Source organism: Alternaria metachromatica (assembly GCF_023757995.1).
Source record: "Alternaria metachromatica strain BMP 0045 chromosome Unknown scaffold_3, whole genome shotgun sequence".
NCBI classification, from domain to species: domain Eukaryota; kingdom Fungi; phylum Ascomycota; class Dothideomycetes; order Pleosporales; family Pleosporaceae; genus Alternaria; species Alternaria metachromatica.
In genome coordinates, this window is record NW_026055494.1 from 735,152 (window position 1) to 748,773 (window position 13,622).

General features: G+C 53.5%; 4 protein-coding genes across 4 annotated transcripts; 1 reads left to right on the forward strand and 3 right to left on the reverse strand.

Annotated features, from left to right (window-relative positions):
• Nucleotides 1-1,368: 1,368 nt before the first annotated feature.
• On the reverse strand, nucleotides 1,369-2,736 carry J4E83_001904 (uncharacterized protein; the record flags this gene model as incomplete). The annotated part of the gene is made up of 1 exon (XM_049328857.1): nucleotides 1,369-2,736. One exon carries the CDS (start codon nucleotides 2,734-2,736, stop codon nucleotides 1,369-1,371), a length of 1,368 nt encoding a protein of 455 aa, XP_049191829.1.
• A 1,171-nt stretch (nucleotides 2,737-3,907) lies between these two features.
• Nucleotides 3,908-8,692, reverse strand: J4E83_001905 (uncharacterized protein; the record flags this gene model as incomplete). The annotated part of the gene is made up of 2 exons (XM_049328858.1): nucleotides 3,908-5,185; nucleotides 5,237-8,692. The coding sequence occupies 2 exons, from the start codon at nucleotides 8,690-8,692 to the stop codon at nucleotides 3,908-3,910; spliced, it is 4,734 nt and encodes a 1,577-aa protein (XP_049191830.1).
• Nucleotides 8,693-9,198: 506 nt separating this feature from the next.
• J4E83_001906 (uncharacterized protein) lies at nucleotides 9,199-10,446 on the reverse strand (the record flags this gene model as incomplete). Its single annotated transcript, XM_049328859.1, has 1 exon — nucleotides 9,199-10,446. One exon carries the CDS (start codon nucleotides 10,444-10,446, stop codon nucleotides 9,199-9,201), a length of 1,248 nt encoding a protein of 415 aa, XP_049191831.1.
• Nucleotides 10,447-11,688: 1,242 nt separating this feature from the next.
• Nucleotides 11,689-13,318, forward strand: J4E83_001907 (uncharacterized protein; the record flags this gene model as incomplete). Its single annotated transcript, XM_049328860.1, has 2 exons — nucleotides 11,689-12,094; nucleotides 12,159-13,318. The coding sequence occupies 2 exons, from the start codon at nucleotides 11,689-11,691 to the stop codon at nucleotides 13,316-13,318; spliced, it is 1,566 nt and encodes a 521-aa protein (XP_049191832.1).
• Nucleotides 13,319-13,622: the final 304 nt, after the last annotated feature.

A 13,622-nucleotide genomic window follows, 5' to 3' on the forward strand; every position in this document is an offset into this window, starting at 1 on the left:
CAATGAGTTTTTTCAGCGGCATCCGGCAATGGCTCCCAAGCCTACATTGGCTGCTAGGCCCACCTGAACCAACTCGCCCCTTCACACCAACAACCTACGCCGACGTATGTCGCGCCCGCGCCGCGCTCAAGACCCTCAAACTACCCACCGAGCTGGTCCTCAGCATACTAGATCACGCGCAATACTGGCCCGTCGTAGAGATTTCCCAGTCAGGCCGAAAGATCGTCGCCCGCGCCGGCATGAACAACCCGTCAGCAGCAACTCTCTGTCTCGGAGCCAACCCCTACTCCACCCCCATCGTGGAAGAAGCCAAACTAGGCCGCGAAACAGCAAAAATCAAGCGCATCGACTTCGACATCATGAGTAAAGACCAAGGCTGGACGAGCGAGAACACGCAGGGTACTTTTTCCACCTCTTCATGGCTTGAGGTGTCCATCTTACGCGATGCATCCAATATCAATAGTCTGCTTCCTGCCCCACGCTTGGTAAATACTTGGATTAGCAGTCCCTTGGATTATCATACTAACATGGTGGGCCGCGGTTGGTCGCTTGTTAAGAGGCCCGAGAGTGCGCTGCAAGGGCCGCAGGGTGGTGAGGGGCATTTTGCTTGGTACCTCCAGGGAAATCGTGTTATGGCTGTTGATCAAGATTATCATGTTTCATGGGATCAAAGTGGGCTATGTGAGGTTGATGAGGGCAACGAGGGTGCGGGGAGTGGAGAAGGCTTCTTGGATGCGTTGGAGCCTGGTGATTGTGTGTTGGTTTGGGCGAGAGCCAAGGTACGTCTGAGATACGAGATTTCGAGGCTGTGTTACCATGCTAACTTACATGGTAGTATCCTGGATGGCAGTGCGATGTTGACGGTGTTGCCATCACTATTCACTATGGATTCTGAGGCCCTACCCTGCAGAAACCTCCTCTACCTACGCTGGGGTCGCATCATCCTGCTTTTTCGAGTAGTTGGTCAGTAATCATTATATCCACGTCACAGTTGTCTCAAACTACAAGTGTAGGCACCGCACTATATGATGAAGATGATCGCATTCATATGAGTCCCTGGTTTCAGCCACGCCGCGTGCCTGTCAACGCGCCCCTGTCAACGCGCACACCTGCGTGCGAATATCCCCAAAGACATGATCTGCGATGAGATATCTCTACGCAAACCAGCCGACTCATGTGCATCTAAGCAATTGACTTTTCCCATACCAGAAAAGGCGCTCATCGCTGCGCAGCACAAACTCAATGTCCGTAATACCCAGGCCCTAGCTTCCGACCCGTCGTCAGAACGATATATCGAAGAAGAAACGCTCCTTCATCGCACACGCTCCAGCTCTGGCGGCCATGCTATCCATAGGCTGGTGAGCCGTCTTATTTGGTATCATCCTCATCCTTCTTGGCAACTTCCTTCTTCTCTTTGCCCTTCTTGGCATCGTTGTCCATCACGATCTTCATCTGCCTGAGATACACGCCGAACTCTCCAAAGCTAGTCAGATCCATGCCCTTGGTAGTGTTGGTGAGTTTCTCAGCGGCAGACTTGAGACGGCTGTTGCGCTCGTTGAGGTTGAGGTAATTCTTCCTGAGGTTCTCCGCTTTCTGCTGGTCGGTGAGTTCTCCGGGCGTATTGACTGAGGACGGGGCTGGAGAAGGGAGATAGACGGCTTGAGAGGCTTGGGAGGACTCCGGGGTGAAGATCGAAGGGTATGCCGGCGCCTGGGGTACCTGCGAAGACGTAAACGTGAACTTGCGCGCGGCGGAGGCTCGGAGGCTCTCGTTCTCTGCTTGAAGGCGTTGGTTTTCTTGGACGAGGTAGTTGTTAGCGGAACCCTTGGTGTTCATGACGTCTTCGAGTATGCGCTCATGTTCCGCCTTCTCATCTTTTCTCAGTTGTTTCTCGCTCTGAAGCTCTCCGATTAGCTGGTCTTTCCTTGCGGTGACGTTGTCGAGTTTGACGCCCAGCCTGTCTCTGTCCAGGTTCGCCTTTAGCAGGTTCTCTCGTTCGGTCTCGAGATCGCGGTGAAGGGTTTGGAGCTGTTGATCAGTTGCGTTGTTGGAGTGGAGTTGGGCCAAATCACGATCGCTCTGTGCCTTCTCGTGGAGTAGGTTCTGTCGGGCGAGCTCGGCCTTGACGGCGTCGACTTCAGGACGCGACTGTTCTTGCTCGTTAGCATGCTTCTCCTCCGAATCCGCCATGTTGTCTTGAGGTTTGTGCCGTAGACGTGGAGGTGCACTGTAGAGGTTGGCCGGGCTTGTGGGAGGAGAGATGCCGCCGAAGTCCCATCTAGGAAGTCGGTCGAAAATCGAAAGTCCTGGCCTTGATTCGAGGTGAATGGGTTCTGGAGTCACCATGGAATCAGAGATACTGGGCTTGGCGTCCTCGTCAATGTCGACTTTCGATCCATGCAATTCCGCGGTCACTTCCTCTTTACGAGTAATTATTCGTTGTCGCACGTGCTGATATCCGTCGTCTTCACTGTCGGATAGAGTGATGAGGTCGACTTCCTTGCCAGCCGTCGTCGACCACATAGTTGACATGGTGTTGCCCATGCTGCCCTTGTCGTCCAGCTTTCTCTTGCTGTTTGCCTCGGTCTTCTGACGTTTCGCTGCTCGTGGAGTCACACGCGCGGGTGTATTGCGCTTCTTTGATTTTTTTAGGGTAGCCTTTCCAGTGTTCTTAGTTTGTGTTTGCTTAGTCGGCTGTGCTCGTTTTCCACTCACTGTAGGTTTCTTCGGTACCATGGTGGGCTTCAAGTGGCCAGGATGTGCTTCTTTGAGATGATGCACATGAGTCCTGGAGGGTATCGGCGAGTTGTAATGAGAACGAGCTTCACTCTGTCGCGCAGTTGATCTAGTCTCTTTTGTGTCGACTGTCTGTGCTGTCCGAGGTATCGTGGAGTTAGGCGGTTTATGCTGGTATACCTTTTGGCGATCGAATAGTAAACTAGCAAACAGACCAGATACAGGCAGGGCTTGTGAGGGTGCTGGCGTCGTTGCTTTTGATGTTGGAGTCCCAACGGAAGGATTAGGTGAAGCTGCGGACTTGCGACTACTTCGGCTTTGGCTTATAGATAAGCGCTCGCGAGCGGTCTGGTAATCGCAGGTAAGATTAGTGTTGGATCCCATCTTTCAATCTTGAGAGATCTTTGTCTGTATCGTATCGTACGCAACAACGGTACAGGTGAGAGGGCAGCTTGAGCAGTAGAGAACGTACGTGTAGTAGTTGAAGTGTTGCACATGCAAACTTCGATGGATGCTGCCTTGCACTATGCCTCAACAACTAGGTAGCAGAGCGGTGAGAGAGTCGTCGGAGGCGAGTATGCTGTTTGCCGGCGTCTGTCACATGTCCCGGCAGTGCTTCGCGACGTCAGAGAAGATTGGAGGAACTTAAACTGGAGAAGAATGAGATCTATCTTTTAAAGACCCGAGAGGGTTGACAGTCATTACAAGGTAGCGGGTAGCGGGTAGCGGGTAAAGGTGACCTTCCGGCGAGCCGCGTTCGATAAGGCGTCCGATCGATTTAACTCACCTATGCCCAGATTGATCTGCTCCCACACTTAACATTGAATGGCTGCTTTACACGGGTGTCTCTTTGCCATTGAGGTGCTGTCCATAACATGTTAGTCGTGATTGGCATACTCAAATACTTGGAGGAACACCATGTACTACGGGTTGTAAGGAAACGCCTTCGATTACAAACATGCTATACGCCCACTCCTCTAATATATGGTATGCAACGACTACTCCGTGAAGTGTACCCATAATGCCTACATGCGCCGACCAAGCAACCTCGTCACTCGTTATGTCGTAAGAAAAGATAAGCGGAAAGTCGAACGCAAATCGCTAAAGCATCTATCAAGAAAGGAAGAAAAGGTTGGTACAAGAAGGGAAAAGCCACCGCATAGGAAATGTACTAATACATCTCCTCTTCTCTCTCTTTGCCACTGCCATTAGTGTGTCTCACGCTGCCAACCACACTGGCACGTCCACTTCCACCGATGCGACTGCCACTCGCAGACGCAGTCCTTTGGACATCATCTGGGCCATCTTCGTCTCGACGGTCCCTCTCCTTCTCAAGCGCAGCCCTGAGGTCCGCATTCTCTTCTACCTTCTGCTCTAATCTCTTACGGGCACCGCTTCGGTCAAGGAGTCGGGCTTCACGCTCAGCTTTCAAACGCCGTTCGAGTTCCTTAAGTCGATGTATCCACTTCTGTTCGCTTGGCTGAAGCGGTCCAGCGGCGGGATAGGGATGGCCTGGCGTCGGCGTCGACGAATTCGAAGTCGAAAAATGCTCCACGACAGAAGCGGAGTGAGCACGCAATAGTGTTTGCGCCATACTGGCACGTTTGGAGGAGGTCGGCGAGGCAGCACGTGATGGTGAGCGGCTGACAATAACATCGTTACCGGATTGCGTTGTGGCGGTAATGGCGCGGAGGGTCTGGACCTCGGATCGTAAGGTCTTGTTCTCAGTACGCAGTTTGTTGACTTCCGCGGTGTTGAGGTCGACGATACCGCCACGGACAGTGCTAGGTCTTCCAATCGATTGCCGTTGGGCCATTACAAGCTTCTCGAGCTGGTCAAGTCGCTTGGCGCGAGAGTCTAGACTATGCTCGAGAGTTTGGTAGTCGCGGATCAGATTGTTTTCTATGTTGCGAATTCTTTGCTTGAAGGCACCAATGACACCCTCCACGGTCCTCACCGCAAGAATGATGTTCTTGTGGAAGCCCGGGACGTTCCTAGAAATGAGCTCCATGGAAGTCAGTTCTCCGTTGATGAGAGCGTTATTGCGGGACCATTCTGCGCCGCAAAGAGTGGATAGTCGATTCCACAGAGCGTAGAGCAGGTTGTTTCGTTCTAGCAGCTGCTCCTTGTACTGTTTCTCCAGGCTGTGGAGTCTCTGCCGATCCTGACTACGAAGGGTTTCAAGTTCCAGAACCCTCGATTCGTGTTGCTGGATCGCCCTGGTAGTGGATTGATGACCACGCTTGGCGTTTTCGAATGCTGTTTGGTCTTGTCGACGGCCTTGACGTTCGCGCTCGAGCAGCTCTGAAAGACGGCGGCTCTCCATGCCAGTGCTCTCCAAGAGAGCATCGCGGTTGCGCAGCAAACGGTCTTTCTCCGCAAGATCGGTTTTGACGACATCGAGCTCTTGCATAGTCGCTTGGAGATCTCGTTGAAGCTTTGCGATATCCTGAACGATCAGTTAGTATGTTGTTAGACGATCGGGAGTAACATCACTTACCTTGAAGAGGCTCGACCTCGTGCCGTTAAGGTTGCCCAGTGACTCACGAAGCATTTGCTCCAACTCGTCATGCCGTTGCTTCCAAGTGGATGCCTCAACTTCCTTGCTTGAGAGATTCTTTCGTAGCTTCCTGCTCTCTTCCTTAAGCTTCGACAACTGACCATTGAGTTCGGTGATGATCTTCTCCACCTCTTGTTTCTCTTGGGTCTCCAAGGCATCGCGTTGCTGCCTCTCTTCGGCCATGCGCTCCTCAAGATCCCGAGATCGCTCTCTAGCCTCTTGTAATGTGACTTGAGTATGGTTCAGCGCCGATTCCAGCTCGCCAATCTTGATCTTGTCGCCCTCTTGCTCTTCTCTCAGGAAATCGATCTCACCCTGACAAGACTCAAGCTGGACATCAAGTCGTTCATTCTTCGACCTCTCCTCACTAAGGAGCTTATCTTGCCTGTTCAGTTCTTCGTTGGCGTCGCCAAGCTCTGATTCAAGGTTCTGGATCTTGCGAAGGCTTGCATCCCGATCGTCTTCGAGCTGCAAAAGACTCTCACTGACATTCTTCATTTCTTGTTGTAGAGCATGGAAGTCTTCAGTGGTGTTTTCCAGATCGTTGTAGAGACGGTCACGTTCCGCTTGCTTTTGCTCGAGGTCAATCTCCAACCTTTGCACCGTATCCAGGGCTTCTTGTCTGAGCTCTTCAGTTTCCTGCTCTTTGTCTTGTAGCAGCTCCAGAGCCTCGTCGCGCTCGCTTGCTAGTGCCTGTAGGTCTTCTGTCTGTGCTTCTATCTCCCTCTCCAGCTCCTTGACCTTGTTCTCGGTGGTCTCAAGCATATCGAGATGACCATTAAGCTGGTCATCAAGCTCCTTGTATGAAAGCTTCAGCTGCGATAGCTCGTCTCGCAATGCAGCATTCTTGCTTTCGAAGTCTTCTCGATCGGGATCGCTTTGCTGGGTCAAACGTGTTCCGCCGCTTGCTCTCGAAACAGATCTCATGTGGTTGCGGGAGATGGATCGTTCCAGAATGCTATCACCGGCTGTCGATCCAGCATCTCCTCTGCGAATTGTGAGTTTCAAGCCTTCGTTCTCTTCCCTCAGTCGAAGATTCTCTCGGTTCCTTGAAGTGAGCATGGAAGCTTGTGCGTGGAGATCTCGTTGCAGCTTCTCGTTGTCGCTTTGCAGATGTTCCACTAAAGTACTACTTGTGCCGCCGAGCGAGACTGGCGCAGTATTCTCATTCCCATCAGATCCAGAGTTCGAACGGGCAGCAAAGGATTGGTGCATGCGCCGTGAGTTGTTAAAGACCTTGTTCATGTGATGGTTCGTTGTCGAGTGCTGCATCTGTTGCATCTGCTGGTTTTGATCTTTCAGACGCTCAAGCTCCTCTCGAAGCCTCTCGGTCTCGGTCTCTGCTTGCTGACAGCGGGTTTCCACCTGCTCGCGCCTCGCACGCTCCTCTTCGAAGTCTTCTTTCCACATGTTGATAGCCTCGTCAACACCAGCAGAGTCTTCACCAGAGCTCTTCTCTCGCATGGTCTTGATGTAATCAGCCATGCGTCGATTATCAGCTTCCTTCTGAAGAGCCTCCTGTTGCCACTGGTCCACTGTAATCTCCGTAGACTCTAGGCGCTCCCGCAAGAACTCGATTTCTTCCTCCAGTTCGGCTTGCCTAGATGAATGGACACTTCGTCCGTCTTCTGAGCCACTGCCAACATCTCTAGCAGTGGCGTGTCCCTCTTCCTGAGCCTTGAGCCTTCGCTCCAGATCACGAATCTTCTTGCGCATCGACTGGCTTTCCTTCTTCTCCGTCGCGAGATCAGTTTGCAGTTGGACGTTCTTCGAGATCATCTCCTTGACTCCCTCATCAGACCGGTTCTGCAGCGCTTGGTCGAGGAAATGGATTTTGAGCTTAAGATCAAAGTTCTCTTTGCTGAGCTTGTCGATTTTGCTATTCTGCTCCTTTAGTGTAAGATTGTGTTTACTGCGAGTGAAGGGAGTAGCCATGTGTCGTTTGTCTGGCGATCGCGAGTGCTTAGCCCGGAAGTCGCGCGCAATAGAGTCTGGCACTTGTATGTCCTGGATATGTCTAGCAATAACGGTGTCGGTAGGGGCGGGCTGCACACTGGGAGCGCGTGGTGTTTCTGGTGGAGTCGCACTGTTAGGCACCTCCTCATCCAGACGACCTAGACTATTGTCCGGCTGAAGAAAAGCGGACAGTGAGTTCGTGCTAATACTCCGGCCTTTCTCCCAGGGGTTGGTATCGCTGTATCCTGACATAGACGAGGCGATGCTACCCAAGCTTGGCAGTCTTGACAGTCCTAGGCTCATCCCCCGTGGTCCGCTCGAACGAGGAATAGCACCACCAGTCTGCAAAGCATAGTCTGCGCCGAGACTTGCACTGCTTCCGCCATCTCCAGACGCGTCGGAACGGTTGGTGAAGGACGATACGGATGACCGCTGGCTCGAACCTCGGTGCTGTAGGTAGCTGGGTCGCTTGCTGATCTTCTGCGCGCTCGCGGGAACCAGTGGTGGAGGCATGGCTGAACTATCCACGCTAGAGTCGTTCTCGTTCGTAAGAGAAGAACCTTCTTCAATCTGCGAGAAATCGGGAGCTTTCACTGTCGAGGCACTGGATGTCGGCCGTCGCACGTCCACCTCTTTTAGCTGGGCAGCTGCTGCAGCTTGGTTCGCTTGATGCGCGCCTTCTCCTCCAGCTGCTTGTTCTGTAGACCTGCCTGCCGAGGCGCGTGATTGGCTTCGATGCGCGGCCTCTGCAGCGGGCGAGGAAGGTGCGACCTCTGATGTTGCGGTGCTCGCATCCATTGAGTCGTCTTCTCCTCCGAAGTCCAGACGTCTGGCGGCAGGCGTCTTGTAAGCGTCGGCAGGCGTCGCAGCCTCGGAAAAGGAGGAGGAGTTGCTGTGGTGGCTGTTCCTGGCTTGCGACTTGGTCGGTGTGTTCCCACTACGCACTTCGAGCTTCTTTGGCTTCTTCTTTGGCTTTGTCAGCTCCTCCAGATTGTCCATGACTCTTTGCATATCCGCATCGTCGTCCATGGGTCGAGCCGATTGCTGGGAATTTCCTGGCGAGCCCCCGAACAGGTAGGTATCGTCGACGCCGGACTGCCCTTGAGGTGCTTCGACGTGGACAGGCGCCTCGGGAATAAAGCTCGATTCAATGTCCATCAATTGGCGCTGCATTTCGCGATCCTCGAAGACGCTTTCGCCATGGTGCGCGTCTTCTTCCTCGATGACATGGTGTATGATGCTGTCGTCTTCTTCGGTCGGTAGCGGCGGCAGGTCCGAGTCGGGCTGGTCGAAAGCCCTGACGTCGTCGGCGTCTGAGATATCGTGCGCCATGTGGTTTTCGTGTGCGGGTGCCAGCGTGGGGGTGGAGGGTGTGGAGTCGGCTTCGTCTGTTTGCGAGCCCTCAGCACTCCGGGCAGGAGCGTTGTCTGCGGTAGCCATGGGGGTGGGTGCGCGCGCAATAAGCGTGGAAGTCGCGTGCAATGGTGTTTTTCCGAGGCCTGCTCACCAGCATAGTGCGACGGCCGAGGCTGCAGTGTCGTGAAAGTTGACGACAATTGCGGTGATTCCCTGCCCTCGCCTGAGTGACAACAGAGCGCGCGTTGTTTGCGCTAGTACGATTTCGTCAGCTTGGGCTACCGTGCGGCCGGTCCCTGCCCAGGTTCTTAGGGCCAACCGGATCCCCTGCCGGGCTGAAGTGACGATACCTTTACAACTTCACCCGTCTGATGCATGTGATAAACACGTAAAGCATCAAAACTCAAGTGACACTACTAACATGTGGTAGGAAAAAATTCAGAGTGCTGTCTCGTCTGAGACTAAGGAATAACGAGGCTCAAGAACACACGACACCGCGAAGGACAACTATCATCCATGATCATTCAGGTCTAAATTGACATTGCTAATTTCATATATACTAGAATCGAACTTCATCGACGACACTCCCGCTAAGCAAGATCCAAAGTGATAGAGTTAGGATCGGGCTTGCTTCCCTTCTTCGACACACCACCCTGCGCAAACGCCACCGTCTCCGCCGCATCATCAGCAGCAAAGAAGGCGGCAGTAGCAAATGGCGCACCAAACAGACAATCACCAGTGGAGAACGCAAGCGAGCAGATACCTGTAGACGGGTTGACACCCGAGCGAGCATAAGTGCGCAGCGGAATCTTGACGGTGACCTTCTTGCCCTCGACACCAGTGAACTCTAGATCAATAGTAGTGTCTTTGGGGATAGATTCGCATGTACCGTTCCAGCCAATGACACCATACTCGTCGACAACGAGACCAGCGGCAGCAGCGAACTGGTCATTTTGACTGTAGCTGACGGGTAGGTAATCGAGTGTGGTGCCGGAGTCGACGAGGCAGGTGGGAGAGATGATGTCTGAGTTCTCGAAAGCTGTTCCGTTGACTGAGACGACAGGCGGGTTGACGTAGTAGCCAAGTGTCACACCACCGAACGGAGCCTCAACCATGGGGACCTTGACGAGGTCGCCCGTGTATTTGGAGTGGTCGACGCCGCCGAAGACGACATGGCCGGTGAACGTATCTTCGATTCCTTCAGGCGCCTCGTCGAACCACAGACTCTGTACGGGCGCGGAGATGGCGCCAGCCTCGAGTAGGTTTTGGCGCACGTGCGGGCCGGTCGTGTTCCAGGTCGGCTTGCGGTAGTATGGGGAGATACCCAAGATGCCGTCGTCAAACGAAGACGTCGGAGTACACTTTCCGCTGCTGTCGCCGAGGCGCGATGTCATGTAGCTTGAAATCGCGACTTCCGTGTCCACGGTCGACGAAAGGCCCGCATCGGAAACGAATTGAAAGGTATCGTTCACCGCCACATCTCCAGTGATGAACTTGCTGTTTCCTCCATACGAGTAGGAGGATCGGAAGGGTACTGGTTTAGACGCGGACGGGCTGTTTGGGTAGTCGTAAAAAGGCTGCACCGTCTCGTTGCAAGGGCCTGCACAGCCGAGACGAGTGCATCCCCAGTTCCTGATGCTGTCGGGGCCGAACACCCAGAAGTTCTCGGAACCTTGGTCGACGACGATTTCGATGGTGCGGTTGGTCGAGGGATCGACGAGCTCCGTTGAGATCTTCTGGGCGCCGCCGTGCGCGAAGTTCAGTGGTATGTTGACCGTAGACACAGCACCCAGGACACTGCTGGCGAGCGCGGAGATGGTGAGGGCGTATCGAACCATTTTGACGAGCAGAGAGAAGAAGAGCGTCGGTGAGGTCGGTGACGATTGATCTGACTTTAGAGATAGCGAAGAGGTCTTAAGTCAAGCTTGATGCCAGACTAATTTGGCCGTATCCGTCGCTTCATGCCGACTGATCCCGCCAAATACGACGGCTAGCCGCAAAAAAATCTTATCGCTTCATGCCTTCGAGTGTCCCATACAGGGAGCGGAGTGGATTGCCTTGCGGTGAGATCCAGGAAAGGGGCGCACCGACAGTTTTCGGTCCGCGCTGCTTGCTGTCAGCGATTCGCATGACTTGGATACGATGCTACAAGGGCCATCCTGCCCTCTTGTCCAAGCGCAGAAGCACAAAGAAGGTCGTGAACGACAGTAAAGCTGGTGCAAAAGTGCTAATATTGGAACATGCGCGATGTTACCTAGGTAGTTTACTCGTCCAGTGGAGTCGCGGCAGCTACCCCGGCGTGCAGGTACGGGAATTTGCTAGTGTCAAACAGCGACCCACATTCGCGTTCGCTCTACCTAGGTACGAAGTACGCTACACCTGGGCAGGTACACAGCCAACCTTTCTCTAACCTTCTACATTGTTTTCCTCGCTCCTTGGACCTCGTCGGTGTACATTCTATCGTGTTTGCAGATCTAGCTGTCTAAAAATACGACCAGAGCTAGGCAAATACCTCTACATCCCATCTGGCACCCGCAATACCAGCGAGACTGACCGGGTGCTCGCAACCTCGAAATACGAGTATTATCCGCACCCATGTCGCAGCAATACCGCCCGCTCTTGGTCATTCGCGATGCTTGTTGTCAATGCTTAACATTATCCCTGCTGGGGTCGTAGAAAATTGCGATACGTCACACTAGGAAGGTCCTCAGATAGCACCGTATTGGAGGTGTTGACGGTCGAGGGTCGACGCTCGCCATGATTCATTGCATCATGCTGTCTTTGCAATTTTCATCTCCTCTCGCGCGCTCATAAGTCTGCGATGCTCTGCTGAATTGCTCTCGTATATACCCGAAACATCGACTCTTCTTCTTTCATTTCAATTCATCGTCGGCTGCATCATGAGATTGGGCTCAACTCTTGTCTCGAGCGCGACCTTTCTGGGCGCCTTTGCTCGATCGGCGGCAAAAGACAATGCTGCACATGAGAGTGTTGTAGAGCTTCCAGACGGTTGGAAGTCTGTCGGTGGAGCCGATGGTTCTCTACCCCTAACGCTGTCAGTCGCTCTAAAGCAGCCTCGCATGTCGGAGCTGGAAGCACATCTCCAAAAACTAAGCGATCCATCACACGCAAAGTATGGGGCACATTTATCTCAGGACGAAATAAGCAACTTTCAGCAGCCAGATCAAGACGGTCTTGTCGCTGTGCGTTCATGGCTCAATGCTAACGGAGTACAATTCTCAGTTGAAGGGTCGTGGCTACGAATCAACACTACCGTTGATACAGCGAGCCAACTCATTGACGCTGATTTCGGTCGCTACCAATACAACGATGATAGTCCTGTTCTACGCGCGACAAAGTACAGCCTCCCCAGTGCGGTAGCAGACTACGTTGACTTTGTCTACCCCGTCACCCAATTCATCCGCAAGCCTTCCAAGAAAGCACTGCCATCATCAGAATTACATTCCGAGAAGAGACAGGATTCATGTACGTAACAGCTGCGCTACTCTCACCCAACAAACCGGGCAAATCCAGCTGACCATCCTCCTAGCATCGCAAACCTGCCCTGGTGGAGACACAACACCCGACTGCATCATGTCCATGTACAACATCAACTACCAGATCCCCGACTCCGACTCCCCCGTGACTTTGGGCATCGCCGGCTTCCTGGAAGAATACCCTAACGAGCCCCTTCTACACTCCTTCCTGGAAAACTTCAGTCCCTACCGCAACACCACCGGCTACAACCCTCTCTACAACTTCACCGTCGCCTCGATCCAGGACGGCAACGACACTAAGCTCGGCTTTGGCGGGGAAGCCCAACTCGACATCCAATACAGCATGCCCTTCGTACAGCCCATGAACGTAACCTACTTCTCCACGGGCGGCAGAGGCCCGTATCTCGACGAGAACGGCACCGAAGTGCCCCTCGCCTCCAGCCTTAATGAGCCATGGATCGAGTTCCTGGAAGCACTGCTCGAACGCGATGAACTACCTACTGTGCTCTCGATATCCTACACCGACGACGAGGCATGGATTCCACGCGCCTACGCCAAGCGCGCATGCAACCTCTTCATGCAGCTCGGAGCGCGGGGTACATCCGTCCTCGTAGCCAGCGGCGACGGCGGCTCCGCCGGCACCGGATCTTCAGAGTGTAAGAACAACAAGTTCCGCCCTACGTTCCCCGTCGACTGTCCATACGTCACGAGTGTTGGCGCAACGGCTGCCTACTCCCCGCTTAGCGCAGAGTGGTTCAGTGCAGGCGGGTTTAGCGACTACTTTGACCGCCCTACGTGGCAGGACGCGGACGCGAAGAAGTACATCGCGCAACTAAACGGGTCGCATGATGGATGGTATGCGCCTGGTGGACGTGGTATACCCGATCTCTCGGCTATTGGAACGCGATTCGTGATGGATGAGAGTGGTATCAAGCAGAAAGGGACGAGTGCGAGTACGCCTGTGATTGCGGCTATGATTGCGCTTGCAAACGACAAGAGGATGCGGGCTGGGAAGCCGGCGCTGGGTTTCTTGAACCCCTTGCTTTACTCGGATGAGCTCCGGCACGTGTTTGTGGATGTGACTGAGGGTCAGTCGGGTAGTTGTATTGTTAACCGCACTGCGGAGCCTGGGTGGGAGACTGCTGTGGGATGGGATGCGGCGACTGGGCTGGGCACACTGGATTTTGCTAAGTTTGTTGAGGCTGTTGCCTAGATATCAGACGTAGCAACAATTCCACAAGCCAAATAGTTCGAGACAACGACAGCGACAGTGTTGATTGGGGCATGGACCCGTGCTCTTATTGACTGATTGAGTACTATCCTTCCCATGCCGGACAGTACTGATGCTATGATGAACTCGTGCTAAACGCTAATAACAATCCTCGTTGTGACGGCTTCTCGTCAAACCCCGTCAAATCCAATTCGCTTCATATGTACGCTCAGTAGTATGCAGACCGATTTGTGGAGGTAGCGAAGATATCGATCGCTCTGACCGAGTATGCTTTTTGGTATAAGAA